This window comes from Phoxinus phoxinus, assembly GCF_949152265.1.
Source record: "Phoxinus phoxinus genome assembly, chromosome: 20".
NCBI classification, from domain to species: domain Eukaryota; kingdom Metazoa; phylum Chordata; class Actinopteri; order Cypriniformes; family Leuciscidae; genus Phoxinus; species Phoxinus phoxinus.
This window is the reverse complement of record NC_136895.1, coordinates 3,729,025-3,743,703: the sequence shown is the minus strand read 5'-3', so window position 1 is coordinate 3,743,703 and position 14,679 is coordinate 3,729,025. Positions and strand designations below refer to the sequence as shown.

Sequence of the window (14,679 nt, the reverse complement as noted above, 5' to 3'; positions counted from 1 at the left end):
GTCAGCCGGATCCGGCCCGTGTCCAGATCAGATGGAGGACCCGCGCCTAGACACGACAAAAACACATGATGTAGTCAGCCGGATCCGGGCCGTATCCAGATCAGATGGAGGACCCGCGCCTAGACACGACCACAACGCATTATGTAGTCAGCCGGATCCGGCCCGTATCCAGATCAGATGGAGGACCCGCGCCTAGACACGACCACAACACATGATGTAGTCAGCCAGATGCGGGCCGTATCCAGATCAGATGGAGGACCCGCGCCTAGACACGACCACAACGCATTATGTAGTCAGCCGGATCCGGCCCGTATCCAGATCAGATGGAGGACCTGCGCCTAGACACGACCACAACACATGATGTAGTCAGCCGGATCCGGGCCGTATCCAGATCAGATGGAGGACCTGCTCTAGACATGACCACAACACATGATGTAGTCAGCCGGATCCGGGCCGTATCCAGATCAGATGGAGGACCTGCTCTAGACACGACCACAACACATGATGTAGTCAGCCGGATCCGGCCCGTGTCCAGATCAGATGGAGGACCCGCGCCTAGACACGACAAAAACACATGATGTAGTCAGCCGGATCCGGGCCGTATCCAGATCAGATGGAGGACCCGCGCCTAGACACGACCACAACGCATTATGTAGTCAGCCGGATCCGGCCCGTATCCAGATCAGATGGAGGACCCGCGCCTAGACACGACCACAACACATGATGTAGTCAGCCAGATGCGGGCCGTATCCAGATCAGATGGAGGACCCGCGCCTAGACACGACCACAACGCATTATGTAGTCAGCCGGATCCGGCCCGTATCCAGATCAGATGGAGGACCTGCGCCTAGACACGACCACAACACATGATGTAGTCAGCCGGATCCGGGCCGTATCCAGATCAGATGGAGGACCTGCTCTAGACATGACCACAACACATGATGTAGTCAGCCGGATCCGGGCCGTATCCAGATCAGATGGAGGACCTGCTCTAGACACGACCACAACACATGATGTAGTCAGCTGGATCAGGCCCGTATCCAGATCAGATGGAGGACCTGCGCCTAGACACGACCACAACACATGATGTAGTCAGCTGGATCAGGCCCGTATCCAGATCAGATGGAGGACCTGCGCCTAGACACGACCACAACGCATTATGTAGTCAGCCGGATCCGGCCCGTATCCAGATCAGATGGAGGACCCGCGCCTAGACACGACCACAACACATGATGTAGTCAGCCAGATGCGGGCCGTATCCAGATCAGATGGAGGACCCGCGCCTAGACACGACCACAACGCATTATGTAGTCAGCCGGATCCGGCCCGTATCCAGATCAGATGGAGGACCTGCGCCTAGACACGACCACAACACATGATGTAGTCAGCTGGATCAGGCCCGTATCCAGATCAGATGGAGGACCTGCGCCTAGACACGACCACAACACATGATGTAGTCAGCCGGATCCGGGCCAGATCCAGATCAGATGGAGGACCTGCTCTAGACACGACCACAACACATGATGTAGTCAGCCGGATCCGGCCCGTATCCAGATCAGATGGAGGACCTGCACCTAGAAACGACCACAACGCATTATGTAGTCAGCCGGATCCGGCCCGTATCCAGATCAGATGGAGGACCAGCGCCTAGACACGACCACAACGCATTATGTAGTCAGCCGGATCCGGCCCGTATCCAGATCAGATGGAGGACCTGCGCCTAGACACGACCACAACACATGATGTAGTCAGCTGGATCAGGCCCGTATCCAGATCAGATGGAGGACCTGCGCCTAGACACGACCACAACACATGATGTAGTCAGCCAGATGCGGGCCGTATCCAGATCAGATGGAGGACCCGCGCCTAGACACGACCACAACGCATTATGTAGTCAGCCGGATCCAGGCCGTATCCAGATCAGATGGTGGACCCGCGCCTAGACACGACCACAACACATGATGTAGTCAGCTGGATCAGGCCCGTATCCAGATCAGATGGAGGACCTGCGCCTAGACACGACCACAACACATGATGTAGTCAGCCGGATCCGGGCCAGATCCAGATCAGATGGAGGACCTGCTCTAGACACGACCACAACACATGATGTAGTCAGCCGGATCCGGCCCGTATCCAGATCAGATGGAGGACCGGCTCTAGACACGACCACAACACATGATGTAGTCAGCCGGATCCGGGCCGTATCCAGATCAGATGGAGGACCTGCTCTAGACACGACCACAACACATGATGTAGTCAGCCGGATCCGGGCCGTATCCAGATCAGATGGAGGACCCGCGCCTAGACACGACCACAACACATGATGTAGTCAGCCGGATCCGGGCCGTATCCAGATCAGATGGAGGACCTGCTCTAGACACGACCACAACACATGATGTAGTCAGCCGGATCCGGGCCGTATCCAGATCAGATGGAGGACCTGCTCTAGACACGACCACAACACATGATGTAGTCAGCTGGATCCGGGCCGTATCCAGATCAGATGGAGGACCTGCTCTAGACACGACCACAACACATGATGTAGTCAGCCGGATCCGGGCCGTATCCAGATCAGATGAAGGACCTGCTCTAGACACGACCACAACACATGATGTACTCAGCCGGATCCGGGCCGTATCCAGATCAGATGGAGGACCTGCTCTAGACACGACCACAACACATGATGTAGTCAGCCGGATCCAGGCCGTATCCAGATCAGATGGAGGACCTGCTCTAGACACGACCACAACACATGATGTAGTCAGCTGGATCAGGCCCGTATCCAGATCAGATGGAGGACCTGCGCCTAGACACGACCACAACACATGATGTAGTCAGCCGGATCCGGGCCATATCCAGATCAGATGGAGGACCTGCTCTAGACACGACCACAACACATGATATAGTCAGCCGGATCCGGCCCGTGTCCAGATCAGATGGAGGACCTGTGCCTAGACACGACCACAACACATGATGTAGTCAGCCGGATCCGGGCCGTATCCAGATCAGATGGAGGACCTGCTCTAGACACGACCACAACACATGATATAGTCAGCCGGATCCGGGCCGTATCCAGATCAGATGGAGGACCTGCTCTAGACACGACCACAACACATGATATAGTCAGCCGGATCCGGGCCGTATCCAGATCAGATGGAGGACCTGTGCCTAGACACGACCACAACACATGATGTAGTCAGCCGGATCCGGGCCGTATCCAGATCAGATGGAGGACCTGCTCTAGACACGACCACAACACATGATGTAGTCAGCCGGATCCGGGCCGTATCCAGATCAGATGGAGGACCTGCTCTAGACACGACCACAACACATGATGTAGTCAGCCGGATCCGGGCCGTATCCAGATCAGATGGAGGACCTGCTCTAGACACGACCACAACACATGATGTAGTCAGCCGGATCCGGGCCGTATCCAGATCAGATGGAGGACCTGCTCTAGACACGACCACAACACATGATATAGTCAGCCGGATCCGGGCCGTATCCAGATCAGATGGATGACCTGCGCCTAGACACGACCACAACACATGATGTAGTCAGCCGGATCCGGGCCAGATCCAGATCAGATGGAGGACCTGCTCTAGACACGACCACAACACATGATATAGTCAGCCGGATCCGGGCCGTATCCAGATCTGATGGAGGACCTGCTCTAGACACGACCACAACACATGATGTAGTCAGCTGGATCCGGGCCGTATCCAGATCAGATGGAGGACCTGCTCTAGACACGACCACAACACATGATGTAGTCAGCCGGATCCCGGCCGTATCCAGATCAGATGGAGGACCTGCTCTAGACACGACCACAACACATGATGTAGTCAGCCGGATCCAGGCCGTATCCAGATCAGATGGAGGACCTGCTCTAGACACGACCACAACACATGATGTAGTCAGCCGGATCCGGGCCGTATCCAGATCAGATGGAGGACCTGCTCTAGACACGACCACAACACATGATGTAGTCAGCCGGATCCGGGCCGTATCCAGATCAGATGGAGGACCTGCTCTAGACACGACCACAACACATGATGTAGTCAGCCGGATCCGGGCCGTATCCAGATCAGATGGAGGACCTGCTCTAGACACAACCACAACACATGATGTAGTCAGCCGGATCCGGGCCGTATCCAGATCAGATGGAGGACCTGCTCTAGACACGACCACAACACATGATGTAGTCAGCCGGATCCGGGCCATGTCCAGATCAGATGGAGGACCTGCTCTAGACACGACCACAACACATGATGTAGTCAGCCGGATCCGGGCCGTATCCAGATCAGATGGGGGACCTGCGCCTAGACACGACCACAACACAACAGCGTGACTCCGATCTTCAACCAGATGAACAGACAAACAGATGGACAGAGAGATGGATGGATGATAGACAGACAGACAGACAGGTATAGATGTAATGTTAATGCCAATCATGTGACACAAGCCTTAAATCATGCTTCTTTAGTGCATTATTTACAGAGAGAGAGAGGGGGGGGGAGGGGGGGGGGTTGGTTTGATGATGAAGATACTTCTGTATCAGGTTTCTATCTTCTGCTCTTCCAAGGTCAGTTTGACATTGAGTTCCTCTAATTCTGCTCTTGGCTCTACATGGCCATTTTCTGACCGTTACTAAATTGAACGGTGACTTTGATCCTGGCCATCTAATCTTTACCTCTCTCTCTTCATCCTGCACTCACACACACTTAAGATTTACAGTAAGCTGGATCTGATCAGGCTGGATCTGGATAAACCAGAAGATAGACAGAGCAGCTTATGAGACTATCTCACCTGGACAAAGCAGGCCATTACTCTGATGATAGGCTTACAATCACTGAAACATGAACACAGGCCATGATTGCTTCGGCTTCATATGCCGAGTGAACCGAGAGCCTTTCATAAATCACCCACAGTATAATGTCAGACTGGAGAACAGCCAATCATTACTGGTGTCATTTGTGTTTAGTATAACGCAAGGTGGCTGGGTTCAAAACCTGATCTAATGCAATGTTTTATGATGAACTGCAAATGCAAAATTGCAAATGATCTCGACTTTCCCCGTTCATAGCTATGGACAACAGCAGAACTGACAGTTACACTTTATTTCAATGGCCCGTTTTAGACATTAGTTAGAAGAATAAGTTGACATGTAGTTGCAAAATTTATTTTAGTTAGTAGAATGTCTAAAGTGGACCATCAAAATAAAGTGTTACGGAATTTACCTTTTGAGACCATTGGTGTCATTGGAAAAACCCCACATAAAAATAATAATAATAATCATTATTTATAACAAAACTTTACTTTCTTAAATGTAATAATTCTTAAGTCGTCAGGCCCAATTCTATTATTTTTTAACTTGTTATGAACCGAAGCAAGATCATACATTACTAATCATATTCTTTTGATTATCCCTGGAGAGAAAACTGTTTATGGTCGTTCAGCTTTTGCTTTGGCTGCTCTACTGTAAATGACTAAATGTGCTAAACAAGTCATTGAAATTAGTCATATAGTTCAATCTCTGCATTTAAAAAACTACCGGTAGTTGGGAGTGTTTTTATCACAGCTTGTAAATGATTTAAATAAATAAATACTGTGTGTGTGTGTGTGTGTGTGTGTGTGTGTGTGTGTGTGTGTGTGTGTGTGTGTGTGTGTGTGTGTGTGTGTGTGTGTGTGTGTGTGTATTGTAATGTATGTATGTTTGTTTGTTGTAATGTATGTTTGCTCACATTTTGTGCAAACCCTCTCTTGGCGTTAAAAAACTACTGTCAGGAATTACTAAAGACACGCAGAATAAAAAAATAGCGCTAGAAAATAGGACAAAATATTGGTGCATTGTGTTGGTCATTTTGGAGAGGCTCCGGCTGTGTCTGTGTTCTTTAATATGTGTGTTGTCAGTATATCACGAGCAGAGCTTTACACTCCTTTCAGAGCTTTTCTGGTTTGATGCTCTCGTGCTAATCTGCCCTGTTTAGTAAATCTGGAAAACTCTTAGGTTGCGTTGTTTTGAAAGGAGAGTTTAAAGGGATTCGCTAACCACCATATGCAAAACCTCCTGTACGCATTAGTTTTAAAATCCATCTTTCGTCTAATTAATACTGGCGTCTGCAACCTTTTTTGTCATGAAGTGCCATTTTTAAGTTTGTGAGTTTAACATTGTGCAACATTGTGTGACGCTGAAGTTTGTGCTTGCTGAAGAGATACTGAGCTACTCCTCTGCGGCGGCTCATATCTGTGTTTCTAGCTCCCGGGAGCTGGTATTACAAGCGCTCACACATCTATTTTTTTGCCATTTTAAGAGGAGTAAAATCTAAAATCTTCAAAAACAGAACATTTGAGATTATGAATGAAACATTGCAGTCCTCCGCGGACTGTGTCTGCAGCCGCGCGAGTGATGGAGTGCTATAGTGAGAGGCCGTAGATCTTCCCGCTCAGTTGGCTTCATAATCACTTCACTGTAAAAAGTGCTTACACAGAGAAACGAGACATGAATTTAAACGAAGCCGTGTGCAGTCCGGCTCCACATGGACACAATGAAGCTGACAAACTCGAAGACAAAAGCAGCGTTCAGCGATGATATTAATAAAAAACCTGTCAACATCGTTCTAGGAAGAGCTGAGTAATCGAAGGACTTGTCAGCAAAAGGAAGAGGAAAACATAATAACTAAATGAATGAAACCTCACAAAGCTTCAGGAGTTTGTTCATTCAAATGAGATGCATTAAAATAAAGAGGTTAGGCCACTTTTACGTTTCAGAGATGTGTGAACAGGGGCTTTGAGAAATATCAGTACATTACTCAGGTACATTTTCCAAGATAAGAAGTTATAACTTAACCAGTAAATTACTGTTATGATACTTGTGTGATCAAGGTCAAAAGGGCCATGCACAACATGGATGATAACTATAATAATAACACTATTTAAAAAAAATAGTTCTATATGTAAAAGAATAGCAGAGTCCACAGCACAACTATAGTGATAATCACACAGCGGAGCAATAACATTGGAATCACTTTCACAACAATTATTGCCAGCTGGTGAATGATAAAAATGATTTAAAGAGCTCGAGCATTTAAAGCTGCAGCGCACATATAATATATGTATATATAAACAGCATGTTATTGTCTGCTGGTGTGGAAGCTAATGCTGTTATCATTATAGTTAAGAGTACCAGTAGAGTACAGTAAAGGCCCCCATATATTCATGGGGAAGTTCTTTCTGTTCTTTGTCTTGGAGTAAAAAGAAGTTTGAAATATATTTTTAGCGACACCACGCACATTTAGATGAATATGTAAATATGTACTGCACGCTTTCCTTTCAATAATACATTTGTATGAAAACCGCAGCTTTACAATGTAAAAAAACAAACAAACAAAAAAACAGTGTCTGTGTTTCTTTCAATGAGAATTCACCTTTGGCTAAGCCCCGCCCCCCTTAGTTACTGTTGCTACGTCCGTCAAATTCATCTGGGTTTGGTATCAACATGGCTTATGCTGTGACGGCTCTTCCTGATGAAATTTTATCAAACTTTTATAAAGCAGCAAATAAAGTGTCCGATAGAAGTAGGCAGAAGGGGCTCAGTGTGCGTTCGAAGGCTTTATTCAAGACATACGGGTGAAACGCAAGCAACAACAAGATCCAAATAGAGGCAAAAGCATAACGGTCACAGTTAAAACATGAGCCACCGCATATCCTAATGGAGACGGAGACTGGGACTCACAATATCAGGAGCAACACTGTTCATGCAGAGCTGGTCTCTTCACTTCTATAATCGTTATTACAAAGCAAACGGACTACGCGAGTATAAAGTTGTATTTATTAGCAGCGTGTGCTAGCGTATCAACAATTAGGGTAGAGAACCGAAATCATAGCATAAAACTGTCTAACTAGTGTAACTTCACAGTAAGGTTAAAAGCTAAATGTATCTTAGAGCAAAAGTGTGTTGTTGATCTTGATGGGTTTCGCTGACTGAGGACGTCCACACAGTTTACTCCAAAGACGACACTTGTCAGGGTTTGACTTCGGTTTTGGGAATTTGGAACTCTGGGGAACTTATTTGGAAGTCTGCGACACTTATTTGGAACTCTGCGGCACTTATTTGGAACTCTGGGGAACTTATTTGGAACTCTGCGGCACTTATTTGGAACTTTGGAGAACTCATTTGGAACTTTTTATTTTTCATGTGAAGTGGTCTAGGCACTCACCCTTTTCCTCAGGTTGTAGGTTAACACCAGATTGCGTGAGAAGTGGCCGGCGAAGGCTGCGTAGAATTCCAGGACCTTCTGTAAGGCATCCCGCTTGATGATGTGAAGATCGCAGTAGGTCAGAGCACGAACGTTGGCACAAGCCTGAGCTAAGTTCACCTCTTTCCAGAACACATCCCCGAACACATCTCCCTTTCCTGAGAGAAAAAGAGAGAGGGGGACATTGAAAAATGAATCCATTAGGCTTTCTAATGCTTTCAGGGGAATGTCCCGGATTCGTGTATACATCCATGCACATTTCCATGGATCACAGGAAACCCAATATGATAAAACTGGTCAGGTTGAGAATGTCGTTTCAGGGGAACATTAAATAAACTCATGCATATAAATAAGATCCACAGTAAAGTAAAACAGTAAAGGTACCATTTACCATTGTGAATTTACACACATACCAGTGAATTTTAGCAGGCAAACACCATGCAGATTTTGCAATGGGTTAAGTAACGTCAATTTTCAGTATTGAACAACAGAAAGCTGCGTGGTTTGAAAATGGCTTCTGAGTTGTGCTTCATACATCGCTACACTAATGATGATAGACAGTGGACTTTTTTGCCCATGAAATTTAGCCTGAAATGTTGCGGACGTGACCACAGATTAACATCATGTTTACACTTGTAGAGACCACCAGTGCCACACCATGTCGGATATCATTTGTTCCAAATGTGTAAGACTATTTTGAAAAAATGTCTTAGTGTTTTTGGTGGAAGTCAATGGGCCACAATGCTTTCTTCAAAATATATCCTCCTGTGTTCCACAGAACAACAATAGATTGCTCGATATCTGTAGCTCAAATGCCATTTTTTTTAAACAATATCCTATTCCAAAACAAGCAAACCGATTAATTTTTGACAAGGCTTCCACTGTGCGTTCATACAAAATGTATTCACACAGCGCTTCACGCCAGAGCAGATCTCATCCCCACAGACGACTCTGCTTTGTTTCTAACCCTGCAGTGACAGATTTACACCTCCAGTGAAACGACACACTCGGCTAGAGACCTGTCCCGCACGGGCTGCAGTGCAAATATTTATCTCAGCGTAATACTGGACAGCAGATCTTTCTCTGAACCACAGAGAGGTTCTCATGCTGCCTTGAGCTTATTAGAGGCATTCGGTAAAGCGAGCATCGCTATTATTATCGCTTATGCTTGACCTTATTTAATCTTCCTAACTTATTAAAAAACTGACACAATGCCTTTTGCATTCCTGGGTCAGTTTTGACCCGGTAAATTGTGAGCTTTTAACCCCTTACTAGTCACCCTCAATTTTGGCAAGTGATGCATTCATGATCCCCAAAATAAAAATGTATTAATTTTTATTTTATGTTATTTTTTATCAAATTAATAAAAAAAATTGTTTGTGATTAATTTGGACTACTGTTAAATATGGTTCTAATTCCAATATCTGATATCGAGGCCCCATTTACAAATATTAAGACCAGTAAAGTGTTAAGCTTAAACAGGGTCCAAAATATTTTTGTGATCCAATCTACAACCAAACATTCTTATATTCTTACCAAACAAATATATAAATACATTTTATTGGTTAAATCGGGTAGAAATGGCTCTCTAAGCTAACAATTGTAAGTTACCACAACACTGTGTGGCCCAACACTGGCCACACAACACTTTTCCACAAGTGGAAAACACAGGATGAATCTGCTTAATTTGGGTGAGAAATATTATACTAACCCAAAATAGCCACGACTTCATCGTCCTGGATGACCTCCAAAGACCCTGACACCACAAAGCAGAGGCTGTCGACGCTTTCGCCGGCGTGGTAGATGAGGTCTCCCGGGGCGCAGTGGATGGTCTGAAACTCCATGGCAAGGGCTCGCAAGCAGCCGTCGCTGGCCAGGCGGAAAGCCGGATGTTCTTTGAACACCTTCCTGTTGAGATGAACACAGATGTCTGCTCGCATGTCTTTGGGGCAAATCTGCAACACCTGCAGAGAAAAATGATGAACACAATCAAATACACATCCTTTGCTTGTTCGCGTTATGCTAAAACAAAAACTGGAGGTTGTCCAAGCCTTTCACGAATAACTCATGAGGCTTTGAGAAGCTGTTAAAAGCCTTACGTAACACGTTTAAGACTGTGATCTTAAACATTAGAGGGACATTATTCACACACGCTACGGATGTTATGGCAAAGACTGAACAAACGACTTTAAAAATGAATGAAGAAAATAAGCTCCCTGGATATAGATCGAGATCTTCTGTCTGCGAGACTCTGTGCCAAGTACCTTATCAGTGTCAATTCCTCTGGACATGGACCATGTGGAGACGATATAGTCCATGACCCTCTCACTGAGGCCCTTGGGAACCTGGTAGAGCTTCAGGAAGTCCCTCACGCTGTTCAACATCTCGTGGTAGCGGTTGGTGTTGGCATACATTTGCTGGAAGATGGTGGTTACATTACCAAAGATGGTGGCATAGAGGAGAGCTGAAAGAAAGAGACACTGGGTTAACCTGACTCTGAAGTAACAAGGAGAGAGCTACAAATAGTGTTTTTTACTCTTTAGTTTTTTAGCTAGTTGGAGTTTATGTCTGTGTCTCAAAATCTATTGAGTACAGTTGGTTCTCTGTTTTTTTTTTCATTACCACACAAAATCCCACTCTATATTAGGCGTCATATGTGATAACATTTAAAATTAGTCATTTGATATAATGCATTTGTGTGTATAAACATATACAAGGATTCTCCAGCAGATACAGTGTTTAACCTGTTCCCCACCTGACATAATCCTCTTCTGCTTAGTCTTGTTTAGTTTCTAGTCTTAGGTTTCAAAGTCACTGGTCTCCTCAGTTCTGGGGCCTCATTTATAAAACTGTGCGTAGGATCCTTACTAAAAGTGTACGTGCGCCCGAAAGCCAAAAATGGCGTGCGCAAAAAAATATTCAGACTTATAAAACCGTGCGTACGCCAGAACCTGCGCAGAATTCACTTTATAAATCCCACTCAGCGGAAGATTGTGCGCACATGCGTCTCCTCCCCGAAATAACCATATATGGAGCTTACAACGCCTAGTTTTACTATGCATATCCTCATCTGCATATCATTTACATATGATTATTCATCCACGTGATAACATGTTTAACGGTAGGCCTACAAGACATTAGGAAATTATGAAATATGGATGTGCCCTCACATTAATAAAAATAATTTAGTAGCCTGCCTTGTTTTTGAATAAATAAATCAAATAGTGTAAAATACATTTCAGAGAAGTTTTTCTCAATCTTTTCCACTGACCAAATAGTCTTTTTAATTTATTTATATTTTTAATGGAAACAGATAGACCTTGTTGTGCATTATATTTGCACAATCTGCTATTTTCGTGATAAGCAATCTCTTAAAACATTGAAACACAGCATGCCAGAGGAAACGTGTTCAAGAGCATTGCATCCAAATATTTATAGGCTATATATATATATATATATATATATATTTTTTTTTTTACTTTTCAGTAAATGTCATGTAGTTTAAGTGTTTAACTCCGTTAATGAGAATGGCATATTTAATATAAATGTTTATATCAGAAAAAAACATAGTTTAAATCATTGTTTTATATAAACTGTAGCCTATTCATGACTAGGACTCATAATGAAGATTTACAGTTTTACTTCATCTGCCGTTAGATATGCGTCAGTTTCACTAACGGCCCAACACTCGCTGGCGCGGACATTTAAGATGTGGATATTTGCTTCAAGTGATAGGCTTGGTGAGTGAAATTATATTTGTATTATCTTTCTGGTATATGTATAATTTTATTTCGATTTTCTGTCTAAAAGTGACCAAAAATACATTTAACTCCAGCTCACCATCGGTGTCGCCAAACTGCTCCGTTTTCAAAACGTTCGTACGCATGGGTCAGAGTTTGCGTGCAGGTGCGCACATTTTCCCGTCAAGTTTGTTTTTATAAATCACAACTTATGCGTCGGAAGTGGCGTACGCCTCTTTCAGGGCCTGTTTTGTGCGTACGCAACGGTTATAAATGAGGCCCCTGGTCACTCATTAGTTGCCTGATTAGTGTCACACCTGTTCCCGGTTCTGTTCATTATTCTCCCTTGTGTATTCAAGCCTTCAGCTTTTAATCGTTATGTGGTTTGTTATGTTGTATTGCTTTATCTCCGCACATTTCCCTAAATTGTAAGATAATCCTGAATAGCGCCATGTTATGACATGTGTCCATTTTTAGAGGTCAGACTAAAGGCAGCTTTAAGTTGTACATTCATTAAAGAACAAAAAGCTACATAAAGTTCATGGCGTAAATTTGCAAGGAGCTTGTTCATCTAATCCATTCAATCATGATCCATGGAGTATATTAACAGCGTCTTAGCTTACCACCTTCAGATGAAGCCGCTCGAGCATCCCTTCTCTACCTTAACCCTACTGTTACGTTCCCCAGCTCCGTTGTCTGTTTGTATATGTGTTTAATTGTCTGTCCCCTTGCTCTTGATTACAGATGAGTCACACCTGAGCGCATCCTACTCAAGCTACATAAGGTTTCCGGAACCACACCTGAGGGCGCACACAGAGCCTGAGGACAGAGTCGATGCACTGCCCGTCTTTATAGCGTTTGCAGTCCACCCCGGGAATCAAAAGCGTTCCGCGTTTGGATTTATGTCTTTGTTTGTGAACCTACCGAGCAGTTGATCACCGATCTATTTAATAAACATACCCCTATTTATTTTGACACGAGCTGGTCTGTGTGCGTCTCTCCTTTATGTTAAGGGTGGTGTCCGTCCGCCCGTAACATAGTGGAGGCTCGTCCGAGATTGATAGTTTTGATTAGTCGGACTTTAGTGTTTAGTGTGAATTGCGGAACTTTTGAAGGCTACAACATTTTGGTGAGTATTCTGGTGAGCAATTATGAATGTCTGTTCATTTGTTTAGTCAAACGTTTATTTTATTTTTGGTGGATATCTCAGGAGGGGGCTCGGTGGGAAGCCTCGAGCTGAGTAAGCCACTGAAGATTGCGTAGATATTTAGGATTTTTTTTTGTTTGTTTTGTGTATAGTTAGTTAGAGAAGCAGGACAACATTTTTGCTTATCAGAATACCCTTTAGTTTGGTTGTATAGCTTGTGATTATATTGTGGCATATTTAGTGCTGGTAACCTATTCTGATTATACTAGCGTGTTGAGTAAATTTGGGGGTGGACAAAAAAAATTTTGTGGTCGTTTGTAGCCTATATAGTGCTTTTCGTTTGACCACTTCAGACATTTGCTACGCTGTAGCTCGGTCGCAGTTAAAACTGCTTTAGTGAGTTTTTTTTTCTTTTTTTTCGTGATTTTGGTTCGCTTTCAGCGTCTTTTCGCATTTAGAATGGCAACAGAGGAAGCATTCGTTAAAGAACCCTCTACTGAGTTATTGTTAAAATTTTCGAGAGAGCAGTTGTTAAATTTGGCTGCAACTTATGAGATTGAGCTCACTTATGCTGAGAAACGCACCAAAGAGACAATCAGAGCCGTCTTACAAACTACTTTGCTTAATAAGGGCATTTTGCCTGAAGAGAAACAATCTCCCGTGTCGATGGAAGCATTACAGCTGCAGATTCGGTTGAGGGAGTTGGACATTAAAGAGAAAGAAATTGAGTATGACCGTGAGCGCATGCAAGCACAAATCCGTGAGCATGAACTTGAAAATCGACTAGCGTTGAGGAAGTTAGAAATCGAGGCCCAGCGGGAAGGTGTCGCTGCTTCTGACCCTAATTCATTTGATGTCGCTCGCCACATTCGTCTTGTGCCACCTTTTGTGGAAAAAGATGTGGAAAAATATTTTCCACACTTTGAGCGTGTCGCGACCAATTTAAACTGGCCGAGAACTGCGTGGGCATTCCTCCTGCAATGTGTTTTAGTGGGAAAGGCGCAGGAGGCTTACTCGTCGCTAACAGTGGAGCAGAGCGGTGACTATGATGTGGTGAAAGCTTCAGTTCTGAGGTGCTATCAGCTGATCCCTGAAGCATACCGACAGAAGTTTAGGAATTTAAAAAAAGCTGAGCGTCAAACTTTTGTTGAATTTGGTCGAGATAAAGCTGCACTTTTTGATCGTTGGTGCTCATCACAACGGGTTGATAGTCAGGAGAAATTGCGTGAGCTAATTCTTTTAGAAGAGTTTAAAAACTGTCTGCCAACCGCAGTGACCACCTATCTAGCTGAGCAGAAGGCGGAGTCAATATCTGAAGCCGCTGTCCTTGCTGACGAATACGTTTTGACGCATAACATGGGCAGAGAACGTTTTCGCTTAAGAGTTAATCCCTCTGCGACCTCTGATATAGACACGAAAAAGAGTGCAATGAAACAAGATGACAGACACTGTTTTTATTGTAAAAAACCTGGGCATATCATCGCAGACTGTTTAATATTAAAAAAAAAACAATCCACAAAGCCAATGGGTCTCA

At 44.7% G+C, this 14,679-nt stretch overlaps 1 protein-coding gene across 5 annotated transcripts in view; it reads right to left on the bottom strand.

Annotated features, from left to right (window-relative positions):
* Positions 1 to 14,679, bottom strand: part of kcnh1b (potassium voltage-gated channel, subfamily H (eag-related), member 1b) — a 126,308-nt gene that overhangs the window by 17,387 nt on the left and 94,242 nt on the right. For all 5 annotated transcript variants that reach the window (XM_079593079.1, XM_079593077.1, XM_079593076.1 and 2 more), the window contains exons 9-11: positions 10,523 to 10,722; positions 9,970 to 10,222; positions 8,220 to 8,416 (exon numbers count right to left, since the gene is read on the bottom strand). In XM_079593079.1, coding sequence (XP_079449205.1) covers positions 8,220 to 8,416; positions 9,970 to 10,222; positions 10,523 to 10,722 — 650 coding nt within the window. The remainder of the gene's footprint in view (positions 1 to 8,219; positions 8,417 to 9,969; positions 10,223 to 10,522; positions 10,723 to 14,679) is intronic.